This window comes from Gracilinanus agilis, chromosome 1 (assembly GCF_016433145.1).
Source record: "Gracilinanus agilis isolate LMUSP501 chromosome 1, AgileGrace, whole genome shotgun sequence".
Classification (NCBI taxonomy): Eukaryota; Metazoa; Chordata; class Mammalia; order Didelphimorphia; family Didelphidae; genus Gracilinanus; species Gracilinanus agilis.
Genome location: NC_058130.1, coordinates 19,460,651 through 19,476,694, shown reverse-complemented (window position 1 = coordinate 19,476,694; position 16,044 = coordinate 19,460,651). Strand labels below are relative to the sequence as shown.

Genomic DNA, 16,044 nt, shown 5'->3' with positions numbered 1-16,044 from the left:
GTGCTTATTGATACTTTTGATTTCTTTACCTGAAAATTGCCTATTCATGTCTCTTGCCCATTTATCAATTGGGGAATGGCTTGATGTTTTATACAATTGCTTTAACTCCTTGTATATTTGAGTGATTAGACCCCTGTCAGAGTTTTTCGTTATAAAGATTTTTTCCCAATTTGTTGTTTCCCTTCTGATTTTGACTACATTGTTTTTGTTTGTACAAAAACTTTTTAGTTTAATATAATCAAAACCATTTAATTTACATTTTGTAATTTTCTCTAACTCTTGCTTGGTTTTAAAGTCTTTCCTTTCCCAGAGATCTGACAAGTATACTATTCTGTGTTCACTTAACATGTTTATAGTTTCCCTCTTTATATTCAAGTCGTTCACCCATTCTGAATTTATCTTGGTGTAGGGTGTGAGATGTTGATCTAGACCTAATCTCTCCCATATTGTTTTGCACTTACCAATTTTTAAGGCCATACCTTTGTCTTCTTGAAAGTTGTTTCACTCTGTCTACTTGTTGGTTCTTTTACTCCAGTATTTGTTTTGTGGCATTATTTTAAGATTGGTCAGAAAGGATTCTCATGGTGGTTTTGAGCTTCCTTGCTTCTACTCTGCCATCTTGACTCCAGAAAAGTCCATACTTTCAATTATGTCCAACTCCATCTGTCTTTTTATACCTGTCAATAGCTCAGTTCAGACCCACATATCATCTCTGGCTTAGGTCATTGCAAGAGCTGCTTTCTGGTCTCTAGTCTCACCCCACTCAGTTCCATCTGAAACTTTGCAGCATTTCCTCAAGGGCAGATTTGGCCATGTTACTTCCCCCACTCAGTAAACTCCTCTTCCTCTCTATTGCCTTGAGGATAAAATATACTAAAAGCAATTTTACTTTTTCTTTTTTGAGCCTGGGACTCCTTATTTCATCCTGGTGGAAAGCCCTGATGCACATGAAAGATTTCACCTGCTCCCTTATTCCAATCTGGGCCCTTTCTTGGGCAGTTTGGTGGCCCTCCTCTCCTAAAAACCTAATCACGTAGCTGGACAGAGTGTGGAGACATGATCAGCTTTAGCCTCACTACAGCTCTTAACTCCTGAATTCCAGTGATCTGTCAGCCTCGGCCTCCCCCATTGCACTTGTAAAGCTCTTCACAGCCTATTCCCCAGCCCATATTTCTAGCTAATAAACTGGCCTTCACCCTGTTCCTCCCACATGGCCATCCCATCTCTTGTCTCTTGTCAGCCAAGTATCAGCTAAGCACTGACTGTGTCTCAGAAACTGTGCTAAGCCCAGAAGATAAAAAGAAACGTGAGAATGTGGTCATGGACCTTGGGGGAGATAATGGACAAAAACCTGTACATACAAGATAGGGAATGGAAGGACATCTCAGAGGAAAGGCAGTGGGGGGAGGCCAGGGAAGGCCGGGGGAAGCTGAATGAGGGTGAGGAGAAAAGTCCAGGACTGGGGCACAGCTATTGAAAGAGCATGGAGTCTGGAAATGGAGCCACTTGTGTGAGGAACAGCAAGAGATTCAGGGTAGAAGAAAGAGTAAAGTGTTAGCAAACTAGAAAGATTACTAGCAAGGTGGGGGCATGGATTTTGGTTAAGGGGGATAGTACAGGTAGCTGGGATCTGTAGGTATAGTTCAGTGTAGATAACATCTGTTCAAACCTATTGGATTTTGGTGGGAGGAATTAGTTTCCATACCTAGTTAGATAATCCCAATTAATTGACAAGTTAAATACACCTTGATTTTCATCAGTGTGGTAACTTGTCAGTTTCTCTCTGGAATCCTTCCCAAACCTGAGGACTTTGGATAACTGGCCCTAAGGGCTATACCATCTAAGGATCTAGCAATCCACCCAGCCCGACCTATTTGTTTATTATTTATTTATTTCATTAGGCATGTCCCTTAAGCCACCTTGTGCTACCTTGTAAAGGCCATTTGACCTTTCTAGGCCTCAGATTCCCCATCAACAAAGGATGGGTTTGGATTATATGACTTCTGAAAGCCATTCCAGACCTATGTCTATTGTCCTTTGAGTTTATGATGCTAAGACCCTCGAGAAAATGGATCTGCATTATAGGAGTGATGCTACTGCCTGGCAAGATGCATCAAGGAGAATCTGTAAGAATGAGAAATTGGGAAGATTCGCCTTACTTAAGTGAAAGGAGCAAAATGGATGGGAAAATGACACTTAGCCTCATTTTGACAAAGTTCTTTCCTCATCCGTCTTTCCTTGTGATTCTTTCTAGGTGATCTTAGCGAGCTGGTATCGTCTCTACACCTGGATCATGGGCTTGATTGGCGTTCAGACCAAGATATGCTGGACCGTTACCCGAGGAGAAGGGCTTAGTCCTGTAGAAAGCTGTGAAGGCAAGCTTCCTTTGAGGATAATGCTCTGTTTTTCATTCATGTCCTGCAGTAATTTAGCTATAAAAAGAGCAGATATAGGATTGCTCAATAGCTTTGATGAAGTCTTTTGAATAAGCAAATGTTAACCAATTTGTAAATATTTCAGAACAGAATGCTCAAACATACTTGTAGATTTTTAAATAATAGCAAGGCATTTTGTTTGTTTTTTAAAGGATTGGGAGACCCGGCTTGCTTTTACGTCGCTATGATTTTTTTGTTAAATGGACTAATGATGGCTTTGTTCTTCATCTATGGCACATACTTAAGGTAAGAGCTTTAAGTCCAGTGAGCTTTCAGTGTGATAGGTTTTGCAAAATAAGTTTAATGAAATAAAAGTGTTGTGGGTTATATTCATTAGAGAACAATAACTTACTTAATTCAAATATTTTTCTAGTTTTCTTTAGAAAAACCAAAGAACAATGAATTTAAAAATTAGATCCCACTTAAATGATTTTACTTTTGGTATAAACATTAATGTATTTTCCATGCTCTCTCTTCCCTTTTCTCTCAGTGCTTCACCCTGTCTCCTTGTTGGTTCTTCTCACACCTATATTTGTTTTATGGTGATATTTTAATCTTGGTTGGAGAGGATTCTCATAGTGGCACAGAGCTGCTCTGGATTACTCTGCCGTCTTGGCTCCACCCCCAGAACTTGAGGCCAGATTTGAACCTAGGACCTCCCATCTCTAAGGCTGGCTCTCAATCCACTGAGCCACCTAGCTGCATTCCCAGATCTGTGATTTCACTAATAAAGGATCCATGTGTTTTCCATGCTGAGAATTTTCACACATAAAAAAATGAAAGACATAAATAGTCAATCTATTGTAGATCTCTAATCAATTTAAATAATTCCAGGCAATTGGTCTAGCTTATAGCTCCATCAGGGTTTATGTCTTTTTAAGATATCACTCATACATACATCTAGGTCTTGGAGGTAACATAACGTATGTGGGAAAACAATAGTTCTACTAGTGATGCCTCATTACTTTCTACACTTTGCTGTAAAATTCTTCAAAAGAAAAATTGTTTCCACAAAAGTTATTATTTGTTGTGTTTACCTTTAAGGTAAAGGATCTTTTCTAAAACTCAATTTAGTTCAGCAAGTAACTTAATATTTCAACAAGAAATGTATTAATGGATAGCTGCAGGCGAGGAGCTCTGCTAGTTGTTGGGGATGTAAAGACAAAACCAAAACTGGGCTCAGCTCTTTAGGAGCTTATGTCTTTGTTAGGAGATGGCACTTGACTTGAGCTTTAAAGGTAGCATAAAAGGTAGGGCATTTCTGACTTGGGTGTCAGAAGAAGGAGAGGAAATGCCACATATGGGACCACAAGGCCACTATTGTTGGATTAGGAAATACTTTATAATTAACTGCTTGAGGTGGAAGGGATTTACATGACAAACAAAGCCCAACCTGGAGGAAGTAGTTGGGGGACTGTTGATGAGGAAAGCCTGAAAGAATGTGGTTGTGGAGTGGTTGGAAGGAAGGGGGCAGTTCAAATAGAAGTCATAGAGATTAAAACCCTTGAGATTTGGCAGCTGATTTGATGTGGGGTTGAAACAAATTGAGAGGATGAAGATATCTCTGAGGTTACAAAACTGTCTAGTGGAAAGAATTGTTCCCTGGACAGAAATGGGGAAGTTAAGGATTGAGGTGAGAAGTTCTGTTTGGACACAAGGTCATAGTTCTAGAGCTGGATGGGCCTTGAGAAGTTATCAACTCCAGCTCCCCTTGTTTTACAGATGATGCAACTAAGGTCCACTAGACCCAGGTGACTAATGATAAAGACAGGTTGGAAGAGAATGGTGACAGTTCAGTGGCTAAAAAACAAAACAAAACAAAACAGGGAGAAGAGAGTATCCAGAAGGAGCCTTGATTGCTCAGGATCCTAATTGCTTTTTACTTTTCCCTTCATCTTTAGAAGAGCTGTAGTTTGAAAATTTATCATCTAATTGCAAGCATAAAATCTAATGCAGTTCTTCTTAGAATATTGCTTGTATTGGACGAGTTAGGGAAATTCCACATTCAAATCCTTCATCAAAATTGCTTTAGTTGTATTTATTTTTGTTGAACATGAAAAAGTATTTTTGGAAGTGCCTTAAATTACTACTTCTTCCTCTCTGTTTTTCCTCCTGTATTCATTAGCTTAGTCACCCTTCTAATATTAAGAGTGGGATGAGGCTGGAATGTTCTTAAGATCTATGTTAAGAATGAAGAGAATAATATGGAAAATTATGTTGAGCCTTTCTATAAGTAGTACTATCTGAATTCTGAGGAGTAAATACTAAAAATTGTGGCTATAGGTACATTGCTTATGACCTTTGCGATCCAGAATAATGTTTTCCTGTAATTTAACTTTCTGAATCTGTTGCAAGTAAAGGCTGAGGCTGGGGATGAGAGTGGGGTGAGATCTTTTGAAGTGGAGTATGAACCTAAACTTTCTTTTATGGAGGCAGAGAATGTTAAGAATCATGGATTTACATCTGGAAAGGATCTTAGATACTAAGTTCATTTTATAAACAAGAAAACTGTGGCTCAGTGAGATTAAGTGACTTGCTCAGGGCCAATCAAGTAGCAAAGAGTTACCTAGCATTTGAACCAGGCCTATTCAAGACTTTCTACCTTCTCATCGCAATGTTTCTCTTCATTTCTCTAAAATAACATTTTACTAATCATGACTGGTGAGAGTTGTTTTTATAAGAAATTTTTATGTACTAAAGTCAGGAGAATGAACAGTTTTGGGGGACAATGCCTCAAAGACCAAGTATGAAGATGCTTAGTCTCTGAAATGTTCAGAGCTGGGAAATGCTCTTGGCTTGAAGATTCTGAATGAGAAACTGATTATGTAGTAAAAGAAGGTTGGGTTTATAGTCAGAGGAATTTTGGGTTGAATTCTGGCTTTGCCATCACTTCCTGTAAACTTGGACAATAGCTCCTAGGGCTTCTGCTTCATCATCTGTAAAACAGGGGGTTGGCATAGGCCATTTCTTAGGTCCTCTGCACCCTCAATCCCTCTAAGTGCTGTTACAGCCCCTCCAGACTCATCAGGCCCCAAGTATTAATCAAGAGAGTAACAACCCCTTTGGGGCTGAGTATAGGAACATTAGTGGCTTTGGACAGAGGAAATGCTTTGAGGCCAAAGAGCTGGTTTTCCTTAGTTTCCCTAACCCTGTCACAGTGCTTTATTAATAATTAAAGAAAGAGCAGAGCCAGAGAAGGGTCATCTAATACATGGGGTGCAGAGCTAACATTGTAAATAAAAATCTCTTCTTTTGAAAACCTTCAGTTCTCAGGGATATATTTTGCCTTATAAAGCACACTGGGATTTAAGATGTGTTATTCTTTAATTAATGCTGTATGTTTCCAGCTGTGTAGCTGAAGCTGGCATAGGCTTTGTAATTAAATCTAATTTGGTCCAAAGCTTGATGTTTCCCAACTAGAGTGAAGGATAGGCTCATGGCAATGTAGGAAAGGGCTACACCACCCTCATCAGTGTGGATGCACCCACCATGTTGAATCCTGATGAGGTCAAAGAAAAGTTTGATGAAGACCTGGAAGCCCTCACTGTCAGAGTGCTGAAAGAGGACAAGCTTGTAATTTTGGGTGCCTTTAATGCCAGAATAGGCACAGACTCTCAGACGTGGTGGTGAGTCCTCCGGAGGAATGGAGTCAGAAATAGCAATAGCACTGGTCACTTGCTGCTGAAGACTTGTGTATCTCATGACTGTCTCATCACCAACTCTGTCTTGCTTACCTAAATGCAGTAAAGCTTCATGGCTGCACCCTCACAGCAAATATTGGCATTTAATAGAGAAGAGACAGACAGGTTGTGAGAGTGACGAAGGAGATGTGTGGTACAGAGTGCTGTTTGTCAGATTAAAGGGTTGGATCAGATGGCCTCTCAAGGCCTCTCCTTTCTTGCTGGACATTAGAGATGCACCATGGCCCAGGGGGAAGGCCCCTGGCTTTAGAATCAAAGGATCCTGATCTAAAATTCAGCCCTACGTTTTAGGCATTTATTTTCAATGTGACTTTGGGCCTCAGTTTACCCATCTTTAAAATAGTATTGGATCCATTGATGAACTCTAAGGCCCTTCAAGCTCTAAGTCTTTGATCATCTGAATGTATTATGGGTATTTCCTGCCTATGTTCAAAACAACTCATCTTTCATGGGAACTCTTCCCCCCTCTTCTTAACTTCTTGCTTCTGTCAAGGGCATTTCGCCATCCTTCAAGTCACTCCAATTGGTAACCTAAGAGGTATCCTTACTCTTCATTCTCCCTCACTATCCTTCTACCTCCATAGTTAATTAATTAACAAGTCTTGCCATTTTTATATCCCAATAGCCTTCCTTTTAATTCCCACTAGAGGCACTTAGGTGGCACAGTGGACAAGATGCTATGCCTGCAGTCAGGAAGAACTAAGTTCCATTCTAGCCTCAGACACACTAGCTGAATGACCCCGGGCACTAACTCCCATTTGCCTCAATTCTCTCATCTGTAAAATGGGGATAATAACAGTACTTCCCTTATAGAGTTGTTCTGAGGATCGAAGGAGATATCTCTAAAGCACTTAGCACAGTATCTGGCACATACTAAGGGCTCGATAAATGCTTAATCCTTCCCCCTTCCTTCCTTTTCCCTCCAAATCTTCCTCTTTCTCTTCTTTCCATTCACATGGCCATCATATAATTCAATCCTTAAAAAACACTTTTTGCTTCTAGTTTTCCTCTTGCTAATTCTCAAGTCCCTTCTCATTCAACTAAAACTGCTCATTCTAAAGTTGCCATTGGTCACTGAGCTGCCACATCTTAGGGCATTTTCTTTATCCTTATCCTTCTTGTCTTCTCTTCAGCATCTGACATTACAGCCACTCTCTCTTCCTGGATACTCTCTGAGTTTTTTGTTTGTTTGTTTTTGGACATGAATCTCTTGGTTTTGTTTTCTTGATCAGTCCATTTCAGTGCCATTTGCTGGGCTGTTATCTGGGTCCGATCCTCCACTGTGAGTGTAATCCAAGTCCATGTTTCTGTCTTTATCCCCCCCCCCCCCCCCTCTCTCCCTGTGGGTTCATCTGTCTTTGTGTGTTTGTGTGGATAACTGACATATTCAGGACTACTAAAGACTAATGTCCTGAGCTCTAGACACACATCACCATCTAACTTATTGGACATTTCAGATGGAATGTTCCAAGACATCTCAAGCTCACCATTTTCAAAACTAAAAGCATCCTCTTTGCACTCAAGCCCACCTCTCCTCCGACTTTCCTATTTCTGCTGAGGGCAACTTCATTCTTCCCAACACCCAGGTTCACATTCTCAGTGTCACCTTTGTCATCTTCATCCTTCCCTGCTCCCCACTTCCCCTTCATCAAACCAACTGCCAAGGCTTGTCAGGATTCTACTATATCTCCTGTATCAGCCCTTTCACATAGTCTGCTGTCTCACTTTACTGTTGTAGTGAACTCCTGATTGATCTACTTGCCTTTCTCTCCCCTCTCCAATCCACTTCCACCTAACTGCCAAAGTTTGAGTTTGCCTAAAGTCCCAATCTGACCATGTCCCTTCCCTGTTTGGGATGCTTCCCTGGCTCCTAATTGCCTCAGTTTAGTCCCCCCTGGCTCCAGCCTCATTACCTCTTACTCCCCTTTTATACACTCTGTGATCCAGCCAGGCTGGCCCGCTGTATTCCCTTCTTTCCCCACAATTCAGTCTCTAACTCTGGACCTTTGCAGGCCGTCCCCAGGGCCTGGGATGCTCTCTTGACCTCAACCTCTTGTCAAACCCCTAAAGGTTTGTTCAGAATACAGCTCCAGCTCTGTCTTCTTCAGGAGACTTTTGTTGAGTCCCTAACTAACTAGCATCTGCTCTCCCCTTTGTATTTATTTAATATACACATTTTTCTATCATTTCTACATGGACACATGTAGTTTCTTCTGAGGGAAAGCAAACCCTGAGATCAAGAAGCAGCACTCCATGGAGATGCCAGACTTTATTAATGCATTTCAAGCAGTGACCAGCTCAAGGGTACCATCTAATTACAAATGGAGTAAAAGCCCTTTAAATGAGTAGAGTCATTCATGAGGCCCATCAGATGGAGAAGTGAATAACTGCTTTTTAACAATGTTGAATTAAGTTTATGCTGTATGGCTCTGAAATGTTCCTTTCTGTGTTGGCATCAAAGGATGTGATAGCAAGATGGCTCAATTCCAATGTGTTTACTTTTTTCCAAGAGTTTGGTATTTCCTTATCCACATGTAATTTTTTGGATTACCCATTCTTTTCCCTGCCCCATGGATTCATTGACAGAAAGAGGCTAAAACTGAAGCTGTAATGAATAGTCCCTCATTGCTAATTTGTATATTGTAGCATACCCATCATGCACTTTGCTTTTCCCTATTTCTTATATGCCTAAAGTAAGATAAAGGGTTGGGTAGGATTCTGTGGAGAAAAGTCTGTATTCCTTAACCAGTTGAAGATAAAATTCATTATTTTGCCATCTGATGGTTTTCATCCAAGGAGGGAATCTAGTAGTTGTGAGGGGTAAGCTAAAGAAAAAAGAGTAACTGTGATTTCTTCAGTTCACTATCTGGCATCTAAAGAAAATCTCCCAAGACAGCAACAGTTCAATGAAGTTAATCTCAATGGGTAATTGCAAGAAAATATTCTCAGCATGTATCATAGTACTTTGCTCATAATGGGTGTTTTGCATATATTTTTAAATGAAATTATGTGAGTGGATAGGAAGACTATTAAAAGGAATTATAAGGATCTCCCCATCTCAGGAACATTAGTGTCATTTGTGGTTTGAGGGGAATAGATGCTTCTAAGAATTCATTCTGTTTTATTTATATATTTATATGATTTTTTTCTATAGTGAAGCAAATTTTTTTCTGAGAATTCTGTTTACTACATTGAGAAGTCAAGTATTGGAGCTAGAAGATGAATTATATTTGTTCTTGTCTTTAAGAAACTCTTAGTCTATTGGGGGGGAAAACCCCATCTAATCTCAAACTTCAAGAACCAGGCTAATTATATCTGATCTTCTTACCATTGCATTTAAATGAGATTTTGCTTTTTAAGGATTTTTTTTAGTGATAACTATATCTGTTGCCCTATTTATCTTCTTATTACTGATATGTCTTATTCCTTTCCTATTTTCTTCCTCCCTTCCTGATGTTTATTCTTTATCTGAGGGAAGAAAACAAACAAAAAACTTAGGTCACCTGCTGGAAAGCATCTGTGCTCAACCTTTAACATCCTGGGTCAACAGCTTAGAACCATGTTGGGGAACCTATGACACATGTGCTGTAGTGTGCCAGAGGGGGCTGCTCCTCCATGTGCCCCTGAGGACATTTCTCACAACTCCTGCCCCTCTGCCCAGCAACCTAAAGGGAGCACTTCCTCCCTCCCCTGACTGGGGTAAGGTGGGGGAGCTCACATGTGGTGTGAGGGTTGCAGTTTGGGCACCTGGCCTCTAAAAAGTTCACCATCACTGGTCTAGAAAGACAAATTGCCATCTTCCAGCCAAATGGGAAATATTTGCCTCATAATTTATTTCTTAGCTGGCCCTTATTCTCAGATCTATTTCTTGATATTTTCACCAGACTTCCCAACCAGGGGCAACAAACACCATACTTTTCTTTCTTCTTGGAGATTCTAATTGGATAGATAGTACAGGATAATCAGCATCTATCCCAATCGCTAATTTATATTATCTCTATTACATTTTTACTTTAAAAAAAATCCTTACCTTCTGTCTTAGAATCAATACTGTGTATTGGTTCTAAGGTAGAAGAGCAGTAAGGACTAGGCAATGGGGGTTCAGTGACTTGCCCTGGGTCACACAGCTAGGAAGTGCCTGAGGCCAGATTTTGAACCTGAAATCTCCCATCTCCAGGTTTCTCTAATCACTGAGCCACCTTGCTGCCTTCTATACTTTTACTTTTAAAAAATAAAATATATTTACTCTAAAATGTAATTTTATACTTAAAAATATTTTAAAAAATTAAAAATAAAGCATATTGAAAAAGATAAAATACATTCCTAGCTCATGGGCTGTATAAAAAACAGGCAACAAACCTCTTTTGGCCCTATTTAACTGACCCTGAATCTATACTAATCTAAATTAGTATCTAATACTGCTGGCAAATCACATCAGAGACTCCATCCAATTCCTAACAAATTAAGTTGATTTCCTTTAAGTTAGAGCCAAGTAATTTGTATTTTCTAATACTAATTATTGTTATTAGAAGGTATGCATTTCTCTTTGTTAGAAGATTTTTTTCTCTCTAGTATATTTTAAAAATGATGCTACCTTAAAATTGTTCCCTAATACAAAATTTTTTCTTAGGGCTATTTTGATATTGACATCTTCATTACAGTTTAAAATGAAAAATTTTGTATTGCATTATATCACTGTAGGTGTCTTAGAAACTCATTTATGCCTTTATAATCTTGATCTTGAGAACTTATCCTTTGTAGCTATATTTGACTTTGGAGGGAATGATAAATTTATTCTAAATGTTTCCTTTCAGGAAAAAAAAAAGAAATCAGTTCAGTTCTCTAAATGTTATAATTCAAAATATTGTGCTAGGTGTGGGGGGTACAAAGACAGAAAGGGATGGCCCCCCCAATTGCAGGGAGGTGGCCTTCTCTCATGGGCTTGGGAGGATACAACATGTATGAGAATTAGAGCAGCTAGGAGAATGGGAGGCCATGAGGCCATGTCACAGGAGAATTGAGTGAAGGAACCAGAGATATCTTTAGCCTGGAGAAGAGAAAGCCTGGAGTGCATGATGGGTCATTTTCAGATTAGATGATAATATAAGGAGATGGATGCAAAACTGTTTGAGGAGTCGAATTCAAAGAATGGTCATGAAGGGCTCAATGTCTTTGTCATCATAGGAGGTGTTCATTGGAGGCTCCAGGGTTCTGGGCTTGGTCTTGTGCTCGTTAATATTTCTTAAATGCCTCGTATGAAGCGTGCGATCTTAAGAACTTTGAGGAATGATTCTCATGGTATCTCAAAGAAGATAAGAAACCAGTTGCTTGGAAGATGGCACAGGCCTTATTACCAAAAGAAGTGAATAAGGGAATATCACCAATTTCTGACCATTGAGCAATTTTACTATCTCTAAAATATTTATGAGGATAATGTATAGATATATTGAAGGGAGAAGGAAACAAGTGAGCTTTTTCAAAAGCTGGGTGCAGCAAATCTCATTTTCCTAATTACAGTTGAGTCAGAGATGTAAAGAATACAAGGCCCCCTGACATTATTGCTTTTCTGTAGATGTATTTATTTGATTTGATATAGGAAAATGCTTCCTTAAAGGGTTCCTTTTAGCTGAAGCCATTAATATTCCTTGAAAGTTAACAACTGAGAGAACTTTCTTTGACCTACTGATTATTTTTAAATTAGATGTTTTATTAGAAGTTTGACATGAACACAAAATGATATTTATTTAATAATCCTTTGCTTCTAGTTTAATAAAATTCATTAAAGCACATATAAAGCAGTGCAATATTTTCTCAGGCTCTCCAAGACCTCATTTGGATCTTTTCTTCCTGTCCATTCATTCTTATGTGATATTAGTTAAGCATGTACTCCATTCCTCTGATTGTGTGGTTTTTTTATTCCAGATCATTTCATAAAGATCTTTTCAGATTTCCTTGCATTATGTCCATCGTAATTGCATTAGAGTATTCCATTACAGTAATGGACTACAATTTATTTAACCACTCCCTTATTGTTGGACATTTAAAGTGCTTCTAGTTTTTGCAATTACATAGGATCAGAGGTCCATAGATCTGGAGTTGGAAGGGACCTCAGAGGCCAGTTATTCCAACCCCCTCACTTTACAGACGAAGAAGCAAATCATCAGTAGTTTTCTTGGTCAAGCAGTTTGAGAGCATATTGCTTCTTGGCTTAGAGCAATTGTATGTATCTGAATCTCCTAAAGGAAGATGGAAACGCTAGCTTTGATTTTTATTCCCTTTGCCTGATAATGTCACTTCCATGTTAATCCATGTTGCCTCTGAAATAAAAAAAAATGCAAATTCCTTAACCTGGCACGTAGGCCCCCCCAATCAATCTCTGTCCAGTCTATCTTAGCAGTTCTTTTTTTTTTTTTAAATTCCCTTTAATAAACTCCATTTACCTGCCGAAGTGGATACTAGTCATTCCCCTCCATTGGTGTACTCTCCTCTTTCCCTGCATTCACATCAGCTATCCTCCACGCTATGAGTGCGCTCCCCTTTCATCCCCGCCTTTCACAACTCTCCTTTCCCCTCAGGTTCTCAGTTAGCTCTTGCCTATTCTGTTCTCCCTTTCTGGATGCCACCAAGTGGTCACATTTTTTTCTTGAATCAAATATCCCTGTTCCCTCTTTTGCCACTATCATCTTGTAACCTGTATTATGGCGTTTCTGTGTGCATAGGTGGCTTGTCCCCTCCACCCACATGCTTTAAGCTCTTTGAGGCCTTTCACCAGTCTAGTAACAAAGAATTATACTTAAGCACAAGCCTTTCCTTGCACACAAATATGTGAAACAGCCAGGAGCCTGAAATGGGGATCTCCCTCCCCCCCAAACTTGTCAACTTTGCGCAGAGATGTTTATGTGTTTGTAGGAGCAAAGAAAGTTGCCAGTTAAAGATAATTTGGGGCTTACAGAGGAACAGATCGGAAAGGAACGTCGGCTCAGAAGCCGCAGCTGTCCCAGCTTCCTGAATCTGGTTCCATTTTATTTTAATTTTGTGTTCAAAACAACTGGGACAGAGATATAGAGGTAGAACAAAGAAGACTTTGAGGGTTCTGAAGATGAGCTGCCGCCTCGAGGTAACGCTGAATGCTCCGGGAAGAATCAGAGCAGGCAGTGACTTGTGCATAGCAGAGAATTAACAACTGGCGGTGAAATGACTTTCAAAGACTGGTACGGATGTCAGTGTTTGCCATTCCTTCATGTTCTTTTTAGTCAATCAATAAGCATTTATCGTGTGCCTACTGGGTTCCAGGTACTACCTAAGTGCTGGAGATACAAAGAAGGGCAAACACAGTTCCTACACTGGGCATTATCACATCCTGGCACGATGACAGATTTGGAAGAAATCTTAGTGATTATCTAGTTTATACTTCGCAGATTTAGATTTGGAATTAGCATAGATGTCACATTGAAACCTTCTGAATGAGTGAGCACATGTTTTAAATGAGACCACATGAATAAATGGAGTCAGTAAAAGCCAACTTCTCTTGGGTAGATGGTTAGTATGTTCAAACCATGAAACTTCAAAAAAAATTTGTATGGCAAGAAATAGATTGTTTTTTTCTGACAGTTGATGCTCAGGTTGTGCAACAGCTTTACTGAAGTCAACTTATTATTATTTTTTTTAAGAAAGGGAGACTCACTTTTAGTAAGTGTCAAGTGTAACAGAAAAAAATATTTCAAAATCATTTTAATCATCACAGGAATTGCTTTGGGACTGAACAAAAAGGCTCATAATGCATGTAACTCCCTAGTAGGCTATGAAAGGAAGACTTAAGACTTCTTTTTTTTTTGTCATTGTTTCATGATGGTTTGGGTTTGAATAAAGACCCCTTGAAGGTAAGCAGACAGAGTTGGCTTGAGCCTTCCTTGCCAGTGACGCAGGGCACAGTCCACGTAGTCTGTGTGAACCCACTCTGGGGAAAAACAATGTCCCCTTCCCCACTCCTTGAGGCTGCATTCAGCGGCAGGACAGAATTCTTATTCATAGGCATGCTACCATCTTATGGTGGTTGGAGCATTTTCAAGATAGTTTCTCCTGTCAGTCAAAAGCTGGCCATGTGTTTCACCAGTAGAAATCTCACAGGTTTGGTAGTATTGAGCAGCTTTATGAAATCCTAGGCCAGGGGCTATCCAGTGATTCCACCCAGCTGGGAGTCAAATAGGATTCCCTTTCCTCACCCTTAACATTTCAGACTAGGCCTGGAGGGAAGTCGAAGGTAGTAAATCAGAGTTGATTTCTGAGGGTGAGACTAAGGAGATGAATACTTCTTTGAATTCATGGAGTGCTATAATGGTAGAGAAAAAAATCTCTGCTTTGCCATTTCTTGGTCAGGTTCTGGCCTCAACACTTTGTAGTTTTATTTTCCTCCCTCATCGTTTTTTGATAACTGGAAAGCTAAGGACAGAAGAGTTTGTATTAAAATGACTACATGAGTTTCTTGTTGGTACATTGTTGATTTGACTTCTTTTTAGTATTGTTCATTTTTTAGTATGGTAGGTTATTTTTTTAAAAAAAGTGAAACTTAGTTCATAATTTTCTTGGTGAAATGATTTATAATTGCAGATCACTTTCTATTGTGAATTCCATCAAATTCAATTGTGCTTTATTAAAATCTATTTTAAGTAAATTAGGAAATCCTTTTGTTTCATAAGGATTTTTTTTGTGATAGAATTTGACCTGAATTCTTATTGTACTTGAATTACATTGACAAATACTCATCTTCTCTTCACAGTGGGAGTCGACTAGGAGGCCTCATTACAGTATTGTGTTTCTTTTTCAATCACGGAGAGGTAAGTGTTCTAAAAACTGGGAAAGAATTTTCTTTATTAAGAAAGAGTACATCCTTAGATAAATAGAGTTTAATTTGCAGGATAAACTTATATGTCATACTTAAACTCTAATCACCTACATGAACAAGTAGGTAATTTTATGATTTTTAAATGTTTTGCTATAGTAAGTAATTCTAATATTTTAGTTTAGCTCATCATCTTTTATCTCATCTTCCCTTTTGGGCTAAATTCTTTAATAGGTGCTTCCATTTTTTTATTTTCTCATTCCCTTTACAATCTGGCTTACTGCCATCTCCAAATTTACCAGTGATCTCTTACTTGCCAAATCTAATGGCCTTTGTTAAATCATTGTTCTCCTTAACCTTTCAGTAGCCTTTGACTCTGCCAATCATTTTCTCTTCTTTGATGCAATCTTCTCTCTAGGTTTTTGGGACACACATCTCTCCTGATTCTCATCCTACCTGTCTGATTACTCCTTCTTAGGTTTCTATCTGTGATTCTTATCAAATCACACCCTCTAACTGGAGATATTCCTCAGGTTTCTGTTCTGGGCCCTCTTTTTTTCTTCTTCTATATTACTTGACTTGCTATCATCAGCTCCCATAGATCTAATTACTATCTCTGCTGATGATTCTCAAGTCTAGCTATCCTGCCCCCCAAACCTCCTTGCTGACCTCCAGTCTCACATCTTCATCTGACATCTTAAACTTAACTTGTTCAATATAGAACTTGTGCTCTTTCTCCTACAGCCTCCCCCTCTCCTTTCTTACCTCCTCTATCATTGTAGAAGGTACCACCTTCCTACTAGGCCGTTAGAATCAAAACCTGGCTGTCATCCGTAACTCCTTACTTTCACCCTCCATATCCAATCTGTTGCCAAGTCTGTCCATTTCCCCTTTATACCATTTCTCCAATATGCCTTTTTCTCTCCTCTTGACTCCGCCATCCCTCTGGAACAGATCTTGTTCACCTTATGCGCTTGGACTATAGCAATAGCCTGCTGGTAGGTCTGCCTGCCTTGAATCCATTCTCCATTCAGGCACTAAAGTGACTTTCCTAAAGTACAGATCTCAC

At 39.3% G+C, this 16,044-nt stretch overlaps 1 protein-coding gene across 1 annotated transcript in view; it reads left to right on the top strand.

Annotated features, from left to right (window-relative positions):
- Positions 1-16,044, top strand: part of DPY19L1 (dpy-19 like C-mannosyltransferase 1) — a 97,690-nt gene that overhangs the window by 32,597 nt on the left and 49,049 nt on the right. The window contains exons 5-7 of the mRNA XM_044656797.1: positions 2,255-2,375; positions 2,588-2,681; positions 14,913-14,970. Of these exons, the coding sequence (XP_044512732.1) occupies positions 2,255-2,375; positions 2,588-2,681; positions 14,913-14,970 (273 nt within the window). The remainder of the gene's footprint in view (positions 1-2,254; positions 2,376-2,587; positions 2,682-14,912; positions 14,971-16,044) is intronic.